Raw genomic sequence first — 18736 nt, 5'->3', positions numbered from 1 at the left:
GCTGCTCAACATACCATTGCTCAGTGGCGATACAAACAAGACTTCTCCACTAGTGTCAATGTATGCAGACTCTAGACATAAGTATTCTACAAAATATAAAGGAAATTTAATCATACTGTTATTAACAGACAATTCTTTCATATTACTGAATTAGATTTATAAAATGAGTTACTGATCATGTCAAACATCAACAGCAAAACATTTCACATTGCACACTGTCCTTCCAAGTTGTCTAATTATAACAAATCGAAGTATAGGCTGCATATGTGTGCTCTTATATTTCCACCATAGCTAATGATGTGATAAATAACATATTCAATGAACATCAAGTCCTAGCAAGGAAATGCACAGATGCAAAAGGAGGACCTTGAGGAATAGTTTGACAAAACAACAAAGGAAAAATTAGATAAATGAGAAATGAATTGCTAGGAATTTAGAGATGAGTCAAATGCAGAACAACAAAAAGTGATCAACAAAGAAAATGTGACAAACACATATATGTAATATATATTAAAAGTGAATGGCCTCAACAAGCCAAAGGTATTTCACCTAGAGGTGACACTATTTGTAAATTTAAACTGCATAACATTATGTTACAAGGTCATTTAAAGAGCCATTTAAAAACCCAACTTTGGAACACAGGTGAATTTTTTTCAAAGGTTCTGTAAAAAAAAGAACAAAAAGAAACATTAAAAATATATAAAGATTGTTTGAATTAAAAAGAAATTATAAAGTCAATTGTAGGAAAGAGCCTAAAAGCAATTGTGGCCAGCTGTTACCAAAATGCAACTCAAAATGATGAGTTGGTTTACTATATACAAATTAATAAACCAAAGCGGAACTCCCCGAAAGATCAAAACAAACACTCATTTATTTTTATCAGATCTCAACAAGTAAGTCTGAACACAGCACCAATGGACTGAAATGTGCAAAAAGTGCTCATGGGAATTGTAAGTCTAGAGTAGGAAAGGTTGGGCAGCTTTCAAAGCATAAATTGATATTTGGAGTGAAAGAAAAAAAAACAATGCATGAAAAACTAATGCACATTCAGAAAGGAACAACTCCTGTACACTGTAAGGGGGAGGAATCAAAGGAAGATTCACCTCAATCTTTTGTACAATTTTATTGTCCTCTTGACATGAACATTATCCTTCCGTCACCATTGTGGCAGGAGTGGCTGCAATGGATTATATCCAGCCTGATGGTCATAGAGGCTCCCAAATGCCACAGTCAATCAACAGACCATTAAGTTAATCCTTCTACCTTAAATATATCATGACTTATCCAGGCATCTAACAATAATGTTGTATTTTACTGTAAATACTTAAGACACAAAATGTCAGCACAAAAATGTTTTTGAACAATATTATTCTTTGAGAAAATATGGGAGCACCATCTCAGCACCTGTGTAAAGAATGCCCACTCTACAATTCAAAATAACAATTTCACACCTTTGTCTGAGGAAGTTACTTCCAACTTTGATTAAAAGCAAACAAAACGTGAAAAATTAGGTCTGGGGTTATAACAAAAGAATTACACAATGGTATGTTTTCCAATCCCTTTAGTGACATGAAAAATGTGTTTAAGTTATTGAGGTAAGAATGATATCTCAGAGAAAGTATGTAAATAGCTGTATCTGCAAAACCTAAAATGTTTATTGAGCTTGAAAGTGCAAGGATAGCCTTAAGCACATTTCTTTCAAAAGGAACTACATATTCAATGAAGGAAGTCTTAGAAGCTTGATAATCAGTCAAGTAAAGAATTTGTAAGAATATTAAGGTGACAAGTGCTGTTACTTGACAAAAGTGTGAGAATTTCTCCTACTTCTGGGGCCTGACAGAGATTAATAACCTTTCCAATTACAAAGATCACAGAATTGGAAATACATTAATGTTCTCCTCTCCTATTCAAAGAGGTTAGGCAGAATCATCCCAGAGTTGGACAAAGTGCGGTAGCAGGTGAGAAAAGGGACATTTTACCTGCAAGCCACAATGGTGGCTTTTCACGCCGTATTGTCCCAATCCTGCCTCATTAATCATGCATTCCCGGGAAACACACTGGAGAGAATTTTCTCCCCGTCGGTGTGGCGGGGGGGTGGGGGCTGAGCGGGAGCGGGAGTGGGCACAGCTGGGCGCGCAGCCAATCGCCACCTGTTTTATCTGATTTGTCCAACTAAGGCCTGCCCAACGTGACACACACCCAGAAGTGCTGAGCGCTCCCTGTGCGGGCGGGGGGAGTAGGCTGAGTCAGGACCTGCGCTCTTTCGCACATGTGCGCAAAAGCGTGCAGAAATCTCCTTGGGGCACGGAGCTGCCTCATGCAGTTTAATTTCATCATGCAAAATTTAAATAAAGAAAAAAAAATTCAGACAGTGTCACGTGAGCTGGCACGTGTCAATGAATTGTAATTTGAAAATTTATTTGATTTATAAATCCTTCATGAAACCTCATCCACGGGCTGCGAAGGCCGCCAGGGCTCTTCGCCTGCCCGTCAACCTGAAGGCTGGGCGGGCAGCTCCGTTAATTCTCTTAATTAGTTTTTAAATGGCCTTAACAGGACTTTGACAGTTCGGCAGATGCGCAGCCAACTTCGAAAACCAGAATGACGCACGGTGATGTCAGGACACATGCCCAACGTCACCGTGCGTTGGTGAGTGAGGCCCTCCCGCTACAGGACAACCCGAAGATTCTGGCCACTGTTTCACTGGTGGGTGGACTTCAATTCGCCCGCCGCACCGTCACTCGCCACTTCCTCACGCTGGGCATCATATTTAAAATGCAGCCGCGCGCGCACCTCTCAGTGCTTCCAGCCAAGGACCGCTGCACAGAAGACATGGCCCCAAAAGGCAAGAAGACTGCAGCCCTCCAATTCAGTGACTTGTCCCTGGAACGCCTTTTGGACCCTGTGGAGACCCGCCGTGATGTCCTCTATCCCCGCTCTGGCCGCAGGATGGGCGGTAACATCACCAATCTGGCTTGGGAGGCAGTGGCTGCGGTGGTCAACGCCAAAGCCCTGCAAAAGAGGACAGCCACCCAGTGCCAAAAGAGGATGAATGGTTCCCCCCATTCTGCCAGGGTAAGTCACTCTTCTCTTCATTCTTAACTCACACACTCACAAACCCGTCACACATCCACAGGGATCTCAATCACTGCCGGTTCAAGGCACATCACCATTCAGTCTCTCACTCACACCTTCATTGTCCTCATCCTGTTTATGAGACCACTCACCTCCCACACATGCCAGGCATCCTTCTCATCTGGCCTGGCAGGCATCCTGCTTACAGTTTCTCCGGCACACAACAAAATGGAGAGGTCACAGACAGGTGGAGGAATTCCTGAAATCAAGATCCTCACAGGCTTTGAAAATAGAGTCATCCAGTTGGCCGGCGAGGATCTGGACTGTTCCTGTACTGATGGTGAGATCGGCAGTGCTCAAGAAGTGAGGATCCAGCAGTGCAACATCCAGCAGACAACCATGCTGTGAGTGACATGTCCTATTTCACAGGCCACTGCCATGCACTAGTTATCTCTCCTTGCTTCCGTAGGCACATCTGGGAAACAGTCAAAGGGGGTCCATGACCCAGGTCCTGAAGATAAGCCCCAAAGACACCTCAGAAGAGGAGTCTGCTGAAACCCTCAATTAAGACCCATCACAGCTCTCACCCACACCCTCCACCAATGCAGAGATACACACCTCAATGGAACCTAGCCTTAAAATAGTCTCAAGGTCACAATCTGGGGAGCACATTGCACTGTCTGATCCACAACAGGCAGCGCACAGACTTCCAAGGTTTCTCGTACTTGAAAGACTGCTGGAAACCAGAAATCTGCTGAGTCTGAGTCAGATGCTGGGCCCCTGGACTTGGTCATACCTGCTGCTGGAGCTGCAAAGGCAAGTTCGGGAACACCAGAAAAGGATGTCTGCTGCTCTCCTCAGATTGCAAGGCACAATGGAGGAGTCCGTCCACCTTCAGTCTGAGGTGATAGTGCCGGCATGCCAATGCACTGAGGTCATTACTGGTAGGATGGCAACTGCCATGGAGACCTTGGTCCAGGGCATTGGCCCTGCACTGCTGCGCGGGCTAAACTCCATTGTTAATACTATAGTTGGTCTCTAAGTGAGAGGGGCATTGAGCAGCTCGATCTCACTCCAGCTTCCCCTTCTCCTCAAGGAGTCAGCCAGGGGCCCTCGGGCACCAATATGGAGGAGGATCAGCAGGTGAACCAGAGCCATCCACCCAGGTGACTCCCAGAGTGTCCGGCCCATCCGAATTGCCTCTTCCTGTGACCTAGCAAATCCAGCTCCACAGACCAAGGAGGATGCCACTGCCACAGAGCAGGACCTCGAAAGCAGGCTGGGGCCCTCCAGGTCTTGGCTCTTCAGAGGATGTCCATCAAGGTCATCACAGACAGGACGCAGCAGTCAGCAGGCTGCCGCCGCCTCCGCTGTGGATGTCGGGGGATCACCAAAACATAGCGGCAGGGTTAGGAATGCTAAGAAGATGTAGCTGCACAGCCTGGGCATGGGTGGTAATCAGTTGTACATAATGTTCACCATTGTAAATAAACTCCCAAGAATGTCTCCTTGCCTGTGGCTCCTTGTTATGGTGAGCAGTGTTCGTTTCACACAGATGTGAAACCTTGGACCCTACACAAGATAAAGGCAGGTGTCTCAGTCCAGGGTCTCTTCCCTGTGCTTTGTGCAACTTTCCCAGCACACTGGTGTGCCTTCACTGTCACTGGTCACATCAGTCATGCCTGCACCTCGATGCGGCTTATCATTGCTGCTAGAAAATGTCCAGGGCTGGCAGCACAGATTTCCATCGTTCTCTCTGTGAGCTCCCAGCATCTTTGAGGTGCGGCTGGCCCCCCCATCTCATCAGCGTCTGTGACCGGTGACAGTCTGGTCCTGAAGGGTTCAGCTCACAAATGATGCCATAGGATCAGGAGAAGTTAAAGTTTCCCCGCTGCATCTCCATGATAAGACCCTGTTCACAGAGCACAAGTGATCTGTCATCAGCCAGACAAGACTCAGACATTCACATAAGCTCTTTTAGCTCTGAATAAGAGTCATACAGAGTTGAAACATTAACTCTGTTTCTCTCTCCACAGATGCTGCCAGACCTGCTGAGTTTTTCCTGCATTTTCTATTTTAATTTACATAAGCTAAGTGAGGATCTATGGAGTATCCCCACTGCTGTCGTCATCATTCTCCTGGAATGTAGTGATTATGGGTGTCCGCTGCATCTTCATGACAGGAGCCCTATCACAGATGGCTTGTGCACTGCCATCTGCCAGACAGAAGTGAAACATTCACAGGTGCAATGTGAGGATCTATGGTGTCTCCTCACTGCATGTCGTCATCATCCTCCACAAATCTAGCCGCTCTGAGGGCCTCCCAAGCTCGCCTGCCTTGTCTAGCTAGTGCGATGTCCTCATCACCATCATCCTCACCATCGAGAACCTCCTCACCCTTACCCCCATTGAAGTCCACCTCACTGGAGGAGATAAGCAGCACCTGCGTCTCCTCCTTATCCATCTCTTCTCCCCGTTGCAGCGCCAGGTTGTGAGGGGTGCAACAGGCGATGACGATACATGATACCCTCTGTGGGCTGTATTGCAGGGCTCCACCAGACCGATCCAGGCATCAGAGCCTCATTTTCAACATCCCGATGGTTTGCTCCACCAAGGCATGAGTTGCAACATGAGCCTTGCTGTACCTTCTCTCTGCTGCACTCAGAGGCCACTGCACGGGTACCATGAGCCACATCCTCTGCATGTAGCCCTTGTCCCTGAGGAGCCAATCCTGCAGCCTCTCTGGACCCTGGAAGACCACAGGGATTTGTGACCTGAGACCTGTGCAAATCCCAGTGCTCTTGTTTCTTGGCTTTCCTGATGCCAAGCGAAATGCACAAAGTTGTGCGCTCTTGCAAAGATGGCATCCTTGACCTCATGGATGCATTTGTGCATGGAGGCTTGCGATATCCAACAGAGGACACCTCTGGAGCCCTGAAAGGAGTCACTGACGTAGAAATTGAGCACTGCAGTCACCTTCATGGCCGGGGGCTGTGGACGCCCTCCATGTCCCAGTGGTGCCAAATGCTGCAGTAGCTGGCAGATGTGACCGATCAGTTCCCTGGTCATGCGCAGTCTTCAGCAACACTGGTTCTCAGTCATCTGCAGGAATGACAAACGCCGTCTATAGACCCTGGGTCTATCCGGGCACTGACCAGGGACGGCTCACTGCAGCTCTTAAGCAGTGTGAGCGGGAGCCCCAACGCCCATCTTTCCAAGGGTGCTGCTCCTCCTTCTGCTCAGCCAGGTGCCTCTGTCGCTCTCTTCTCTTTAGTTTCTGCTCTCTGTCAGCCATGAGGCATACATCTAGGTTACTAGGCTCCATCCTCCCGATGTACTCCTCCTGCAGGATGAAAGAGAGAAACACGTGGGTTAGGTTTGGGTGTACTAAGAACCTCTCTTGGTCAAGTCTGAAGGCTCCTTAACAAATCCCAGAGATTGCTGGCCACCACTTGGATGGCCAGAGTTTAGTGAGCTGCATGGCTGCCCGAAACCACCCACCTCCGCCCCACTCAACCTGGACTGATTAGCAGCAGCTTTGCCCGCTGGACTGTGTGCTGTGATCTGAGCTCAGGTGCAGGCATTCTCCTAATCCGCTCTACAAAGCTGCAGTGTTAGCTTGAACCATGGGGAGACTGGCCCAAACTGGGATGATGACATTGCAAGGGGCTGTGAGCACCTCCACCAGTGACTGCTCCAAGGCCAGCTTCCGCAACGAGATTGTACAACGTGCCTAATCGTCCTATTATGCTGCAGTCCACTAAAATGCTCATTAGTTTGCAGTCTGTGCCCGAGGAGTGAAAGGCTCTGGAGCATTTGGTTGTACTTTCAGGCCTCTGCGTTGCTTGAGTGGGCAGATAAGCTAAAGGCCCATTTCCAAGCATGTTAATGTGGCTGTGCCTGAACTGTTTCAGCTGTGGAGGAATGGTCACTTTATACGAGGTTTCGCTAATGCACAGCTAGTTCCCTCCCCCGGGCCCCACACGTACTTGTGCACTACCATCAACCGCTGTGTAGCACTTGCCCTGGCACCACACTGTCAGCCAGCTGGGAAAATGCAACTTGCCTGTGCCCTCGCTTGAGTGCACAGAGCACAGCCTGGTGAGACTTTATAAGGCTCTGGTCAGACCACATTTAGAATATTGTGAGCAATTTTGGGCCCCGTATCTCAGGGAGGATGTTCTGGCCCTGGAGAGGGTCCAGAGGAGGTTCATGAGAACGATCCCAGGAATGAAAGGCATAACATATGAGGAATGTTTGAGGACTCTGGGTCTATACTCGATGGAGTTTAGAAGGATGAGGGGGGATCTGATTGAAACTTACAGAATACTGAAAGGCCTGGATAGAGTGGACATAGGGAAGATGTTTCCATTAGCAGGAGAGACTAGGACCCGGGGGCACAGCCTCAGAGTAAAGACCTTTTAGAACAGAGATGAGGAGAAACTTCTTTAGCCAGAGAGTGGTGAATCTATGGAATTCATTGCCACAGAAGGCTGTGGAGGCCAGGTCACGGAGTGTATTTAAGACCGAGATAGATAGGTTCTTGATTGGTAAGGGGATCAAAGGTTACGGGTAGAAGGCGGGAGAATGGGGTTGAGAAACTTATCAGCCATGATTGAATGGCAGAGCAAACTCGATGGGCCAGATGGCCTAATTTCTGCTCCTATGTCTTGTCTTGTCTCAACCTTGAGGTCCAACAGGACCTTCGCAAGTGTCGCGCAACATTACTGTACACTCACCTCCGAGCTCTCCTTGAAGTGCAGCTAGCCTGGTGCATGTCTTATAAATGCCGTTATGAAATACGCTGGTATACAATCACGCCAACATGCCTGGATGATCCAGCATGGGGGAATGATTCCGACGAGCTGGGCTTATAATGATATGAAGGTGTGTTAAAATGAAGTTCCCGACGTGCGGTGGCAGGAACCACAGCCCGCAACCGACAAGTGGAGCAGATGATTGTAAAGTGGCTTTACGATGTTGTGAAACTGATTTTTGGCCTTCCCACCACCATATTATCCGCTTATGCCCACCATGACACTGAACACCAACGGGCAGGGAAAATTCCACCCGTTGACTTATATTGGGTAAAGTGATGCAGCTACCAAGAGGTCACTGTTATCTCAAATAAGAAGGATCTTCTTCATGTGTGAGCCTATGGATTTCAGTAGACAGTTCAGATTTAGGGCACAGCGTGCTAGCTTCTCATTACCTCACTTGATATCTACACATTAGCACTTTTTCACAGGGCCTCTTGGACAAAAATCAGGAATGGGAACAACGGCTGATTTTTCTTCCCCCCCCCCCCCGCAACCAACAGCAGCAAATGTGGTTAACAGGAGCAATGCATTGCTGATTTGCCTGAGATCAGCTAACTCAGCACAGGCCAGGTTCCAATGTGAGGCTTTATGTGCATAGTCATTATGATTAACACTGTGCAACAAACAATTGCAATTAGCTTCAACATATATTTGTAGCTCAATTGCACTTTTAGAAGATTTTAACTAGTGTCTTTTATGACATCAACAATTTTTACTGCTCTGAGTCTCAACAAAGATCAACAGTTTAACAGTGGTTCTTAACATTAGATTGATGGAAGGTAACATGTTTTTAAAAATTAAATGGCATGATGCAACTGGTATTAACTAACAATATTTAAAGCATAACATTTTCTCCACAGCGTCCCAACAACAAAAAGAAAACTAGAAACATATGTGCACAATTTTTAAAATATGAATTAAAAAAAACCTTAACAGGCCTTATTGTTCAATACCTGGATAATCTTTGCAGACTTGCAGACTGATCAAACACTCATGACACAGAGCCCACAATTCATGATCATTCAAGGGCCTATCATCCTCGGAGAGTAGCTCCTCTAGGGAAATGTACTGTTAAACGGAGGGGATAAGAAATGAGAATCAGTACCCTGGGCATATTAACCATGTCAATGCAAGCATGCAAGCAAGCTACTTGCCAGGACCACATTAATGTTAAATGCAAGGGTGAAAATAGAAATTGTACCAGCAAAGCTGAGCAAGTATGACTTAAGGCTGACCTTCATTAACAGTCATAAGTTTATTCTCGTCAACCTGCTATTACCATATCTTGTCACTTATGTTGTCCATTGAAGGAAAGCCTGAAGAATGCCAGGACAATCCATATGTGAGAATAAAATACTTCTTTTGCGGGGGGCGGGGGGGGGTGTGCACAGTTGCGTTGCAAGGGAGGGTCGGAAATGGCAATTCATATGGAAGCTTCCTGATAGCTCAAGTAGATATTTCAGTTTATCTCAATTTCAAATTAGAGTTTATCACCTCAGGAAAACAATACACCACCGTGTACTACCTCTCAACAAGCATAGCACATTCACACAGGAGGGTAGGGGCAGATTTAAAACTCAGGACATCTCTCAGTTTCCATCAGGCTATGTTAACCAGAGAAATGAATTAAGCATTATTCAACAAAAATTCTGATGTTCAAAATTAATCTTAATTTCAAATTTATACGTTAGGATTATTTCAAAATGGTGGGTTTTTGAACAATAATGATTAATATTTAAGTAAGCCTCTTTGCCGTAAGATGCTCTTTCAAAAAAATTGGTTTAATTCAATGTGGGAATCACCGGCAAGGCCAGCATTTATTGCCCATTCCTACTTGCCCTTGAGGAGGTTGCAGTGAGCTGTCTTCTTGTACCACTGCAGTCCATGTGCTGTAGGTACACCCACAATGCTGTTAGGGAGGGAGTTCCAGGATTTTCACCCAGCAACAGTGAAGGAATGGCGATATGTCCCAAGGCAGGATGGTGCGTGGCTTGGAGGGGAACTTGTTCCTGTGCATCCACTACCCTTGTCCTTCTAGGTGGTAGAGGTTGTGGGTTTGGAAGATGCTGTCAAAGGAGCCTTGGTGAGTTGCTGCAATCTTGTATATTGTACACGCTGCCGCCATTGTCTGCCAGTGGAGGGGGGAGTGAACATTGAAGGTATTGGATAGGGTGCCAATCAAGAGGGCTGCTTTGCCCTGAATGGTGTCAAGCTTCTCGAGTGTTGTTGGAGCTGCACTCATCCAGGCAAACGAGGAGAATTCAGTCACACTCCTGACTCATGCCCTGTAGATGGTGGACAGGCTTTGGGGAGTCAGAAGGTGAGTTACTTGCTGTGGAATTTCCAAATGACCTGCTCTTGTAGCCACAGTATTTATATGGCTGGTCCAGTTCAGTTTCTGGTAACCCCAGGATGTTGATGGTGAGGAATTCAGCAATGGTAATGATGTTGAACGTCAAGCGGGGATGGTTAGATTTTCCCTTGTTGGAGAGAAATAACATGTTGATGTGGTGCTGCACAGGATAGTTGTCACTTGGGGAACAGAACTAATGCAGCCATCAGCTGAAAACAACAGGAACCAGACCACATAATAGATAGAGAACAGGGAAGCATTTGGTGCAGGATAATAATTTTCGTAAGGAATAAATATTCTAAAAATTCTTAGCAATTTCCCTTACGGGATTACTTGATATTTGGATGGCACATGCAGAATAAAAAAGTGATGCAATTAAGGTTTTGTCCTATTGCAAAATTTTCCATAGCAATACCGCCTTGCAATAAATTGAATTACAAACATCAGGTCAACACAAATTTCACTCCTACTACTGAGTGAAAACCCAAAGGCAAAAATGTTATAAGGAGATGAAACCCAAGATAGACACTCAACAAAGAATACCACAAAAGGGGAGAATGCAGGTTTGCGCCCACAATTAGTTACTTGGGGCATCTCCAAAGCCCAGCTGAGCTTCTATGGGTAAGCAGTGAGTGCAGGCTAGGTGGTTGCTCAAAATAAAAGATGAAAGCATGAAAATCAGATTGTTGATGTTCAATTCTTAGCAGTCATTCCCAGTGTGGCATTAATAGAGGCCTGAAAGTCAATTAGGCAATCATTGACCCTTTCACCTGCCAGATAACACATTTTTTTTCTCTTTATTCTTTCCTGGGATGTGGGCGCCGCTGGCAAGGCCAGCATTTGTTGTCCACCCGTGATTGCCCTTGAACTGAGGGCAGCTAAAAGTCAACCACATTGCTGTTAGTCTGGAGTCACATGTAGGCCAGACCAGGTAGGGTGGCAGATCTCCTTCTCTAAAGGATAGTAGTGAACTAGATTGTTCTTTTTGTTAAAGACAATTGACGATAATGTCATGCACCATCACTAGCTTTTATATTCCAGATTAATTAATTGAATTAATTCCAGCAGCTGCCATGGTCGGATTTGAACCCTTGTCCCCAAAGCATCAGTCTGGTTTCTGGATGACTAGTCCAACAATACTACCATGTCGCTACCATCCCCCCTAATGCCTGGTGCAGGAAGACCCCAAGAAAGAAACATATTTAAAAGAGAAGATTTCTCACTGGAAATACAGTGCTGAGGGGAAAACAAGAATTTTGTACTCCAATAACTGAAAAATAGCAATTTAATTCTGAACTAAAGCCAAGTAGAAATATTATAGAGATTAATTTAGCATGCTCGGGAATATGAGAAAACTATGATCACTTAGTAACACAACAACTTTCAGTGGTGCTAATGTTTACCCACACATCATAATCTTGTATATTTTGCAGCTGAGTAAAGATTTTAAAAATCAAACAATCAAAATTCTAGTATTTTGCAGAACAATTGAGGTTAGCCTCTGCCCTGAACTTAAGAAATATTTATTTACAAGCGGTCTTATAACGCAAAGGTGAAAATAATCAACCGTTGACTGCAAAAGACTCACTGTCATTGCACGAAATAATGATAGTGAAAGGTATGGCTCCATGGAGATGGAGAGATATCAAGAAACAAGGTGCTACCATCCAATTCTGCAATGCACATGTAGAGAACACTGCACTTAAGAAATACAGGCATGGTGCCATAGAATCTATCACATCCACACGTACCTGTCTATCAAAAATAAATTCTGCAGGGTTATTTTCAGTAGCTCTGATGGGTCGCATTTGCTCATAATTATCATCTTGACAGAGTTGCGTGACATTTCTAAACAGCAGGGCATTACTTGATGATAAGTCATTTACACTTTGGGAACGGCTTTGTTTGAAATAATTTCTCTGATTACTACCAACAGTTCTTTCTACATCTGAAAGGTTACCATCCATGCAAGGCAAATCATTTCCTTCTGCTCCTAGAACATTGTTACTGCAGTCTCCAACTGCAGCCCTTGTTTCTAATAATATTCCACTGGAAGAAACAGAATCCATTTGGCTATGCATGCCTGCTGAAGTAAATGATGCTGCTGAGATTTTAGCTTTGAGGCTTTTAGTGGAAGACATTTTCCCTAATGTGAAGGGGGATTTCAGTGATCGTTCTTTGCTCTCATCAGAAATGAAGTTATGACTGTTGGGCAAGTTCCTATTTACCACTTCTATACTGGAGACCTTCTCAGCCCAGTCACTTGAATTGTTCACATTTAATTTTTCTGAAGGAAGACTATACTTCGGAATGAAAATAAAGTCATTATTCTTAGTTCTTAACTGTACCTTCTGAGGACAGTCTGCAATACTCAATATGTTGACAGAGTCCAGTGAAGACAAAGAACCAGCAGCAATGTCAGAAAATGCAACAGGTGACAGATTAGCTGTGACAGATCTGCCGAGCTCAATTTTAGAACGATGAAGATGCTGGGCGTTGCCCAACATTTCTGTCGGTAGTTTTGGCAACATTCTCTTCCTAGCTGTCGAGCGTTTCTGAGAAAAAGGTGAAATCCTGTCAGCCTCACGTCCTTTGGTTTTCATATCAGCAGTTGACTCGGCAGGATCTATGGCTAGCACTGGCTCACTTCGCTCACACATTTCTACTGAACTCATGTGTTCTAAACCTTGCTGGAAAATCTTATCAACTTCAACAGATGAATCTGGACCTACGTTATGTGCACACTTCTCAGCCTTGCAAATAACCCTATTTGTTCCATTGTTTAGCATGTTTAAGTCATATGGCAGGTCTTCAGTGCTTGATGAACCATCTGCTGGATTTCGTTCACTTGTTTGCAGTTCATGACCTACACCTTCCTGACGCTTCCTTTCTTTACAGGTCTCTTCACATCCATCTGTATAAAGATTTTGGAAACACAGATCAATAGGATACCAACTTCCATTTAAAAATAAATAGAATGCATGCACAGGTTAAGAAAGTACATTCTACGACAGTCGTGGCAAAAATCCCAGGAATGGCTGAAAATTCTAAGTCCCACCCCCCGAATCTGGCATTTCCCAACTTTGTGGGGGCGTGACTGGAGTTGGGCCAGCATTCGCGCTTTACAGAGGCAGCCGGCCTGCTTCCTCCACTGAAGCGGGATTCTGGGAGGCCAGGAGTGTGGAATCCAGAGTGTGCAGATTGGAACAGGTAAGAGGAGGTCTGAACTTGGTGGATCGCGGCCGGGGGCCCGTTTCTCGGCTGTTCCCGGGCCCGCCGATCGCGTGCGCCCAATGAGGGAAAAATACAGGCCTATGTAGCCATAATTTTAACTGAGCTGCAGGAAAGGCACAACCCGCGAGGAAATTTCATCTCATCTTTGAATAACACCGCAAAAGGAGGGCAGATGCAAGAGGCACCTATCCCAGTTCCATCAGGTTTACACAATGCAAAAAAGATGGACCAGTGAAACAGGTCTCACCTCAATTTTTGGCCTTCTAGTTTTTGTCCTGTCTTCTCAGGCCCAATAATTTTTGGGCCCACATCTTTAAGTTAATTTACTACAGCATTCTATATCATACAGCTGTGCCTAATTAAGTTGAATGAATGTTTCTATTTTTCAGTATTCAGTGAAAGATGAACATGCAATGGATATGCCTTTTAGAACATTTGAAAGTAAGCTACAAGTTTCTTGTAGACATGAAAATAATTATCTGTCACTGACCTTGGAAAGCACCAACAGATTCAATTGAAAGTACCCTTCGGCCTACGGCAGAGAGATTTCGGCAAATAATGTCTGAGGATAAACATTTTAGCTTTTCTTCACATGTGTTGAGGATACCCTGCAGAATACAAACAAATGAATCATTATTAGAACCTCTGTTTTAATAATAATGTATTAGTCTACTTTGCAAATGTTTTACTGGAAGCGACAGGGTGGTACATTGGATTAGCACGCTGTCTAATCACCTGTCTGGTCACACTGTCTAGTCACCAGGCTTTTAACCTATAGGCCGACAAAGTGAAAGCCTCCTCTTCTTCAACTGTAATAGTCTGAAGTAAATGAAACAGGACAGTTTTAATTCCATTGATTAAATATGAAACAACAGTACTGCCAAAAATTGCCAATCTTATCAAGTGAGAAGATAAGGGGTAGTGTGTCAAATCATTGTGTTGAAATATAGTAGAAATGTCTTTACCTGCATTGAGATAAATCTATCCTGATCTTAGGTGGCAATTTTGCGTAAAGTTTCATTGTTCAGTATTAGTATTGTTATATCAGAAATTTAACAAAATAATATCCTGCCTTACTCAGAGTGAGGGCTAGACACCAAGGGCGGAATCATCCCAGATTTGCATGAAGTGCGGAAGCGGGAGGGTAAAACTATGTTTTACCCACCGGCCGCAATTGTGGGTTTTCACACTGTATCATCCTGAACCCGTCGTATTAATTATGCATTCACTGGAAATATGCTGCTTCCATGGCAGGCGAACTCTCATTTGCCATCACCTTGCTGCTTCATCACGCCAAGCGCCACATTTGAAGTGCAGCTGCCCACACACCTCTCAGTGCTTCCAGCCCAGGACTGCCACATGGAAGACCAGATGGCCTCGAAAGGCAAAAAGGCTGCACCCCACCCCCCCCACCCCCGCTTCTGTGACACATCCCTTGAGCGCCTTTTGAATGCCGTGGTGTGCCATGATGTCCTCTACCCCCACTCTGGCTGCAGGATGGGCAGCTGCATCACCAATCCAGCACGGGAGGGGTCAGTACCAATGGCTTGCAAAAGAGGACAGCCATCCAGTGTCACTACAGGATGAATGATCTCTGTTCCGCCAGGGTAGCTCACTCCTCTCATCACCCTCAACTCACACACTCACAAATCCATCACATATCCACAGGGATGACACCACTAACTCTCACACACACACCTATATCTCTATCAGGCTCATATCCTCCAGAGCTCATGTCCTCATCCTGTCCATGGTTCCGTTCGCCACACAAATATTCCATGCAGTTTCATGTGTCCTGTTCACACTCTCTCCATCCGTCTTAAGCAGGAGAAGCCTACTCACATCAGCAGGAAGTGGTCCCAGACCAGTGGTGATGTAGTGATTGTAAGTGAAACCTTTCATATTGTTTTAGGGATCACATGACTGTGTTAACAAATCAGCCCTAAGTGTGGGTAATCTTAGGGGCAGAGCTTTCTACTCATGGATCTGGTTCAAGCATGCAGCTTCATCAGGAGCTCTGTAAATAAATTTGACCATTTCTAACAAGAAACCTGTCCAGTTTATTACAATTGGCGATGAGAATAAATAGCTCCAACGTTGCACCTTGACTCGGGACTATCAATTTTAAAGGGAAGAAATAAAAGTCATTCCACTCCTCAGCAGACTCGACCCGTACATGGAAGTACTGGAGCGCCTAGGTTTCTACTTTGTGGCAAATGAAATAACAGCGGAAAAGCAGAAAGCAATTCTTTTAAGCCTCTGTGGGAGCGAGACATGTAACCTCATCCTGACATAGTCTGATGGCCCCGAATGCGCCCAATTCAGAATCTTTTAATGAGGTCATAGACCTCCTGAAGACATATTTTCAGTTTAAGGTATCGTTGATTATTCAAAGATTTAAGTTCAATTCAGGAATAAGGGCCCCAGGTGAGTCAATCACAATGTATATCGTGCAGTTAAAATTTACCGGAGCACTGCGATTTCGGAGATACTCTAAATGACTTGTTGTGAGATCGTTTGGTTTGTGGCATACACGACGGCATCATTCAGTGCCGTTTACTTGCAGAAGTTAATATAGACCTTGAGTGCGCTATGGAAATGGTGTTAGCAATTTAGAGTGCTGAGAGGGACTCACAGGCTTTGCAGAATGTGCTAAATGGCGTCGTTCTTCAGTTGGGTCGGGAAACTACCACTGGGCGTGACGCAAAAACCAGGGAGACAACCGCAAAGCGGGAAACAGTCTCTACTGCTCGAAAAACAAAAAGGAATACCGGAAGGACCTTACCAGTGATTGAGAAATTGAAGTATCACTGATGTGGAGGTAACCATGTACTGGGAACCTGAAGATTTGAAGAGGCAGAATGCCACTATTATCACAAAAAAAGGACATGTTATAAAGCAATGCAAGGCAAAATCAAGACAGCCAATCATACAGCAGATCAGGATGATTAAGTGCACAATACAACTGAACCAGAAGCTGCTAATCCTAACAGCTGTTCCCTATATAATGTTAAAGCAGTGAAAACTGAACCAATCACCGTCACCCTTCAGGTGAATGGGAAGCCTCTAGTCATGGGAGTAGACATGGGAGCATTGACCACAGTGGTGGGAGAACACACATTTAGATACTTAAAGGAAGGTACCCAGCCATTGAATCTGGGGCAAACCACTGCTCAGCTGAAGACATACACTGGAGAGTCAATACAAGTGAAAGGCATCATCTCTGCACCTGTATCCTACAGGCAACAGACAGCCCAGCTCCCAGTGATTGTTGTAACAGGTGAAGGACCTAGTCCTCTGGGCTGCCATTGGTTAAAAGAAATTAAGCTCAACTGGTCAGAAATGTTTCAAGTTAGAACAGGAAGAAATCCTGAGTTGACAAGGGAATATGATGGTATCTTTTGGAATGAGAGAAGGGAACAGAAGGACCTTCGCAGGATGCAAGGATCCCTCAGGTCAGAGTTGGTTCCACAGGAAAATCATGAAAATGAAGCGAAATGAATACAGTGCCACTCTGAACCAACTGAAGAAACAGTTGGCAGAAAAACTCAACAATGTTCAATGTTCCAGGAGGAAGGTAAAAGATACAAAATGGAGACAGAAGAGCTGAAGAGTCAGCTAAATGAAACAAAAGAGGCATTAGAAGGAAAAGTCATGGAACTTTCCGAGATGCAAGTAAGTAGCAAAGCCATGGGTGGCTCAACCACTGAATTGAACCAAGTTAAGATTTCAACAGAGAGAAATTTGGCCAACTGTGAAATCAGAATGAAGGATGAGACAAAACTCTGCGGAAAACACAAGAAGAAAAGTCAGAAATCAAATCCTAAAGGCCAATAGGACATATATCCAAAACCCTCTCTGCAGCCAAGAGGGTTACTCACAACTTGAAAAAGGTCTATCTGTGATATTTGGAGCACGGAAATCCCATCAATATTTGCATTTCACCATAGTGTCAGATCACAAGCCACTAATGGGTTTATTTAGTGAAAATAAAGGAAGGTAAAAGATACAAAATGGAGACAGAAGAGCTGAAGAGTCAGCTAAATGAAACAAAAGAGGCATTAGAAGGAAAAGTCATGGAACTTTCCGAGATGCAAGTAAGTAGCAAAGCCATGGGTGGCTCAACCACCGAATTGAACCAAGTTAAGATTTCAACAGAGAGAAATTTGGCCAACTGTGAAATCAGAATGAAGGATGAGACAAAACTCTGCAGAAAACACAAGAAGAAAAGTCAGAAATGAAATCCTAAAGGCCAATAGGACATGTCTCCAAAACCCTCTCTGCAGCCAATAGCTTCCGTCGATAGCTTCCGCCAGAATTCAAAGATGGACTCTGATTTTGTCAGCATACGAGTACACTTATATGCACCAACCAGGTCTGCAAATAGCAAATGCAGACACCTTCAGTCTTCTTCCTTTGCCAGGTAGCATTCTACATGCTCCAGTTGTACTTATGTTGAATTTCCTGGACTCTTTGCTGGTCTGTATGAAACAAATAAAGAATTGGACAAACCGGGGCCCTATATTATCAAAAATCCGAGAACATGTATTGCAAGGATGATCAAATTCACCAGTCTCTTAAGAAATAAAACCATTCTATGCCCGAAAATCCAAATTAATTTGTCAAGATGCAATCTTGTTGTGGGAAGCAAGAGTCATTGCCCCTTCACAAGGAAGAAAACCACTTTTGACAGAGCTTCATAGTGCGTATCCAGGCATTTTGAAAATGAATATGCTTACGTGAAGCTATGCCTGGTGGCCAGGTATAGACAGTGATACAGAAAAAAATGGTTAAACACTGTCTCCAGTGTCAGCAACAGCAGAAGTTGCCTGTTTCAGCTCCACTGCATCCGTGGGAGGGGCCTGGTTGATCCTGGGTTAGACTACATATAGATTACGTAGGTCCATCTTTAGTTATCATGTTTTTTATTGATCATTGACACGCATTTAAGTGGATGGACGTGTATGAAGTTAGATCTCTGACTACTTTGCAACTATTGAAAAGCTGCGCCAATGTTTTAGTGTACATGGCCTACTAGAAGTTATTGTTTCAGATAATGGTATTGCTTTCACTAGCACGGAATTCCAGAGATTCATAAGCTTAAATGGGATTAAACAAATCAAAGCAGCATCATATCATCCCTCATCCAATGGGTTAGCAGAAAAAGCAGTACAAACTTTTAAAACAGGAATGAAGAAATTATCCAAAGAACTTTAGAAGTATGAATTTCAACTCAACTATCGCACGACTCCTCA

At 44.5% G+C, this 18736-nt stretch overlaps 1 protein-coding gene across 1 annotated transcript in view; it reads right to left on the bottom strand.

The window, feature by feature from the left end:
* The window catches only part of LOC121289678 (kinase non-catalytic C-lobe domain-containing protein 1), a 278354-nt gene that overhangs the window by 127537 nt on the left and 132081 nt on the right, over window positions 1–18736 (bottom strand). The window contains exons 9-12 of the mRNA XM_041209301.1: window positions 13972–14089; window positions 11999–13161; window positions 8848–8962; window positions 15–86 (exon numbers count right to left, since the gene is read on the bottom strand). Of these exons, the coding sequence (XP_041065235.1) occupies window positions 15–86; window positions 8848–8962; window positions 11999–13161; window positions 13972–14089 (1468 nt within the window). The remainder of the gene's footprint in view (window positions 1–14; window positions 87–8847; window positions 8963–11998; window positions 13162–13971; window positions 14090–18736) is intronic.

The sequence above is a fragment of the Carcharodon carcharias genome, chromosome 17 (assembly GCF_017639515.1).
Source record: "Carcharodon carcharias isolate sCarCar2 chromosome 17, sCarCar2.pri, whole genome shotgun sequence".
Classification (NCBI taxonomy): Eukaryota; Metazoa; Chordata; class Chondrichthyes; order Lamniformes; family Lamnidae; genus Carcharodon; species Carcharodon carcharias.
The sequence above is the reverse complement of the archived record's forward strand: the minus strand, read 5'-3'. Positions and strand labels throughout refer to the sequence as shown.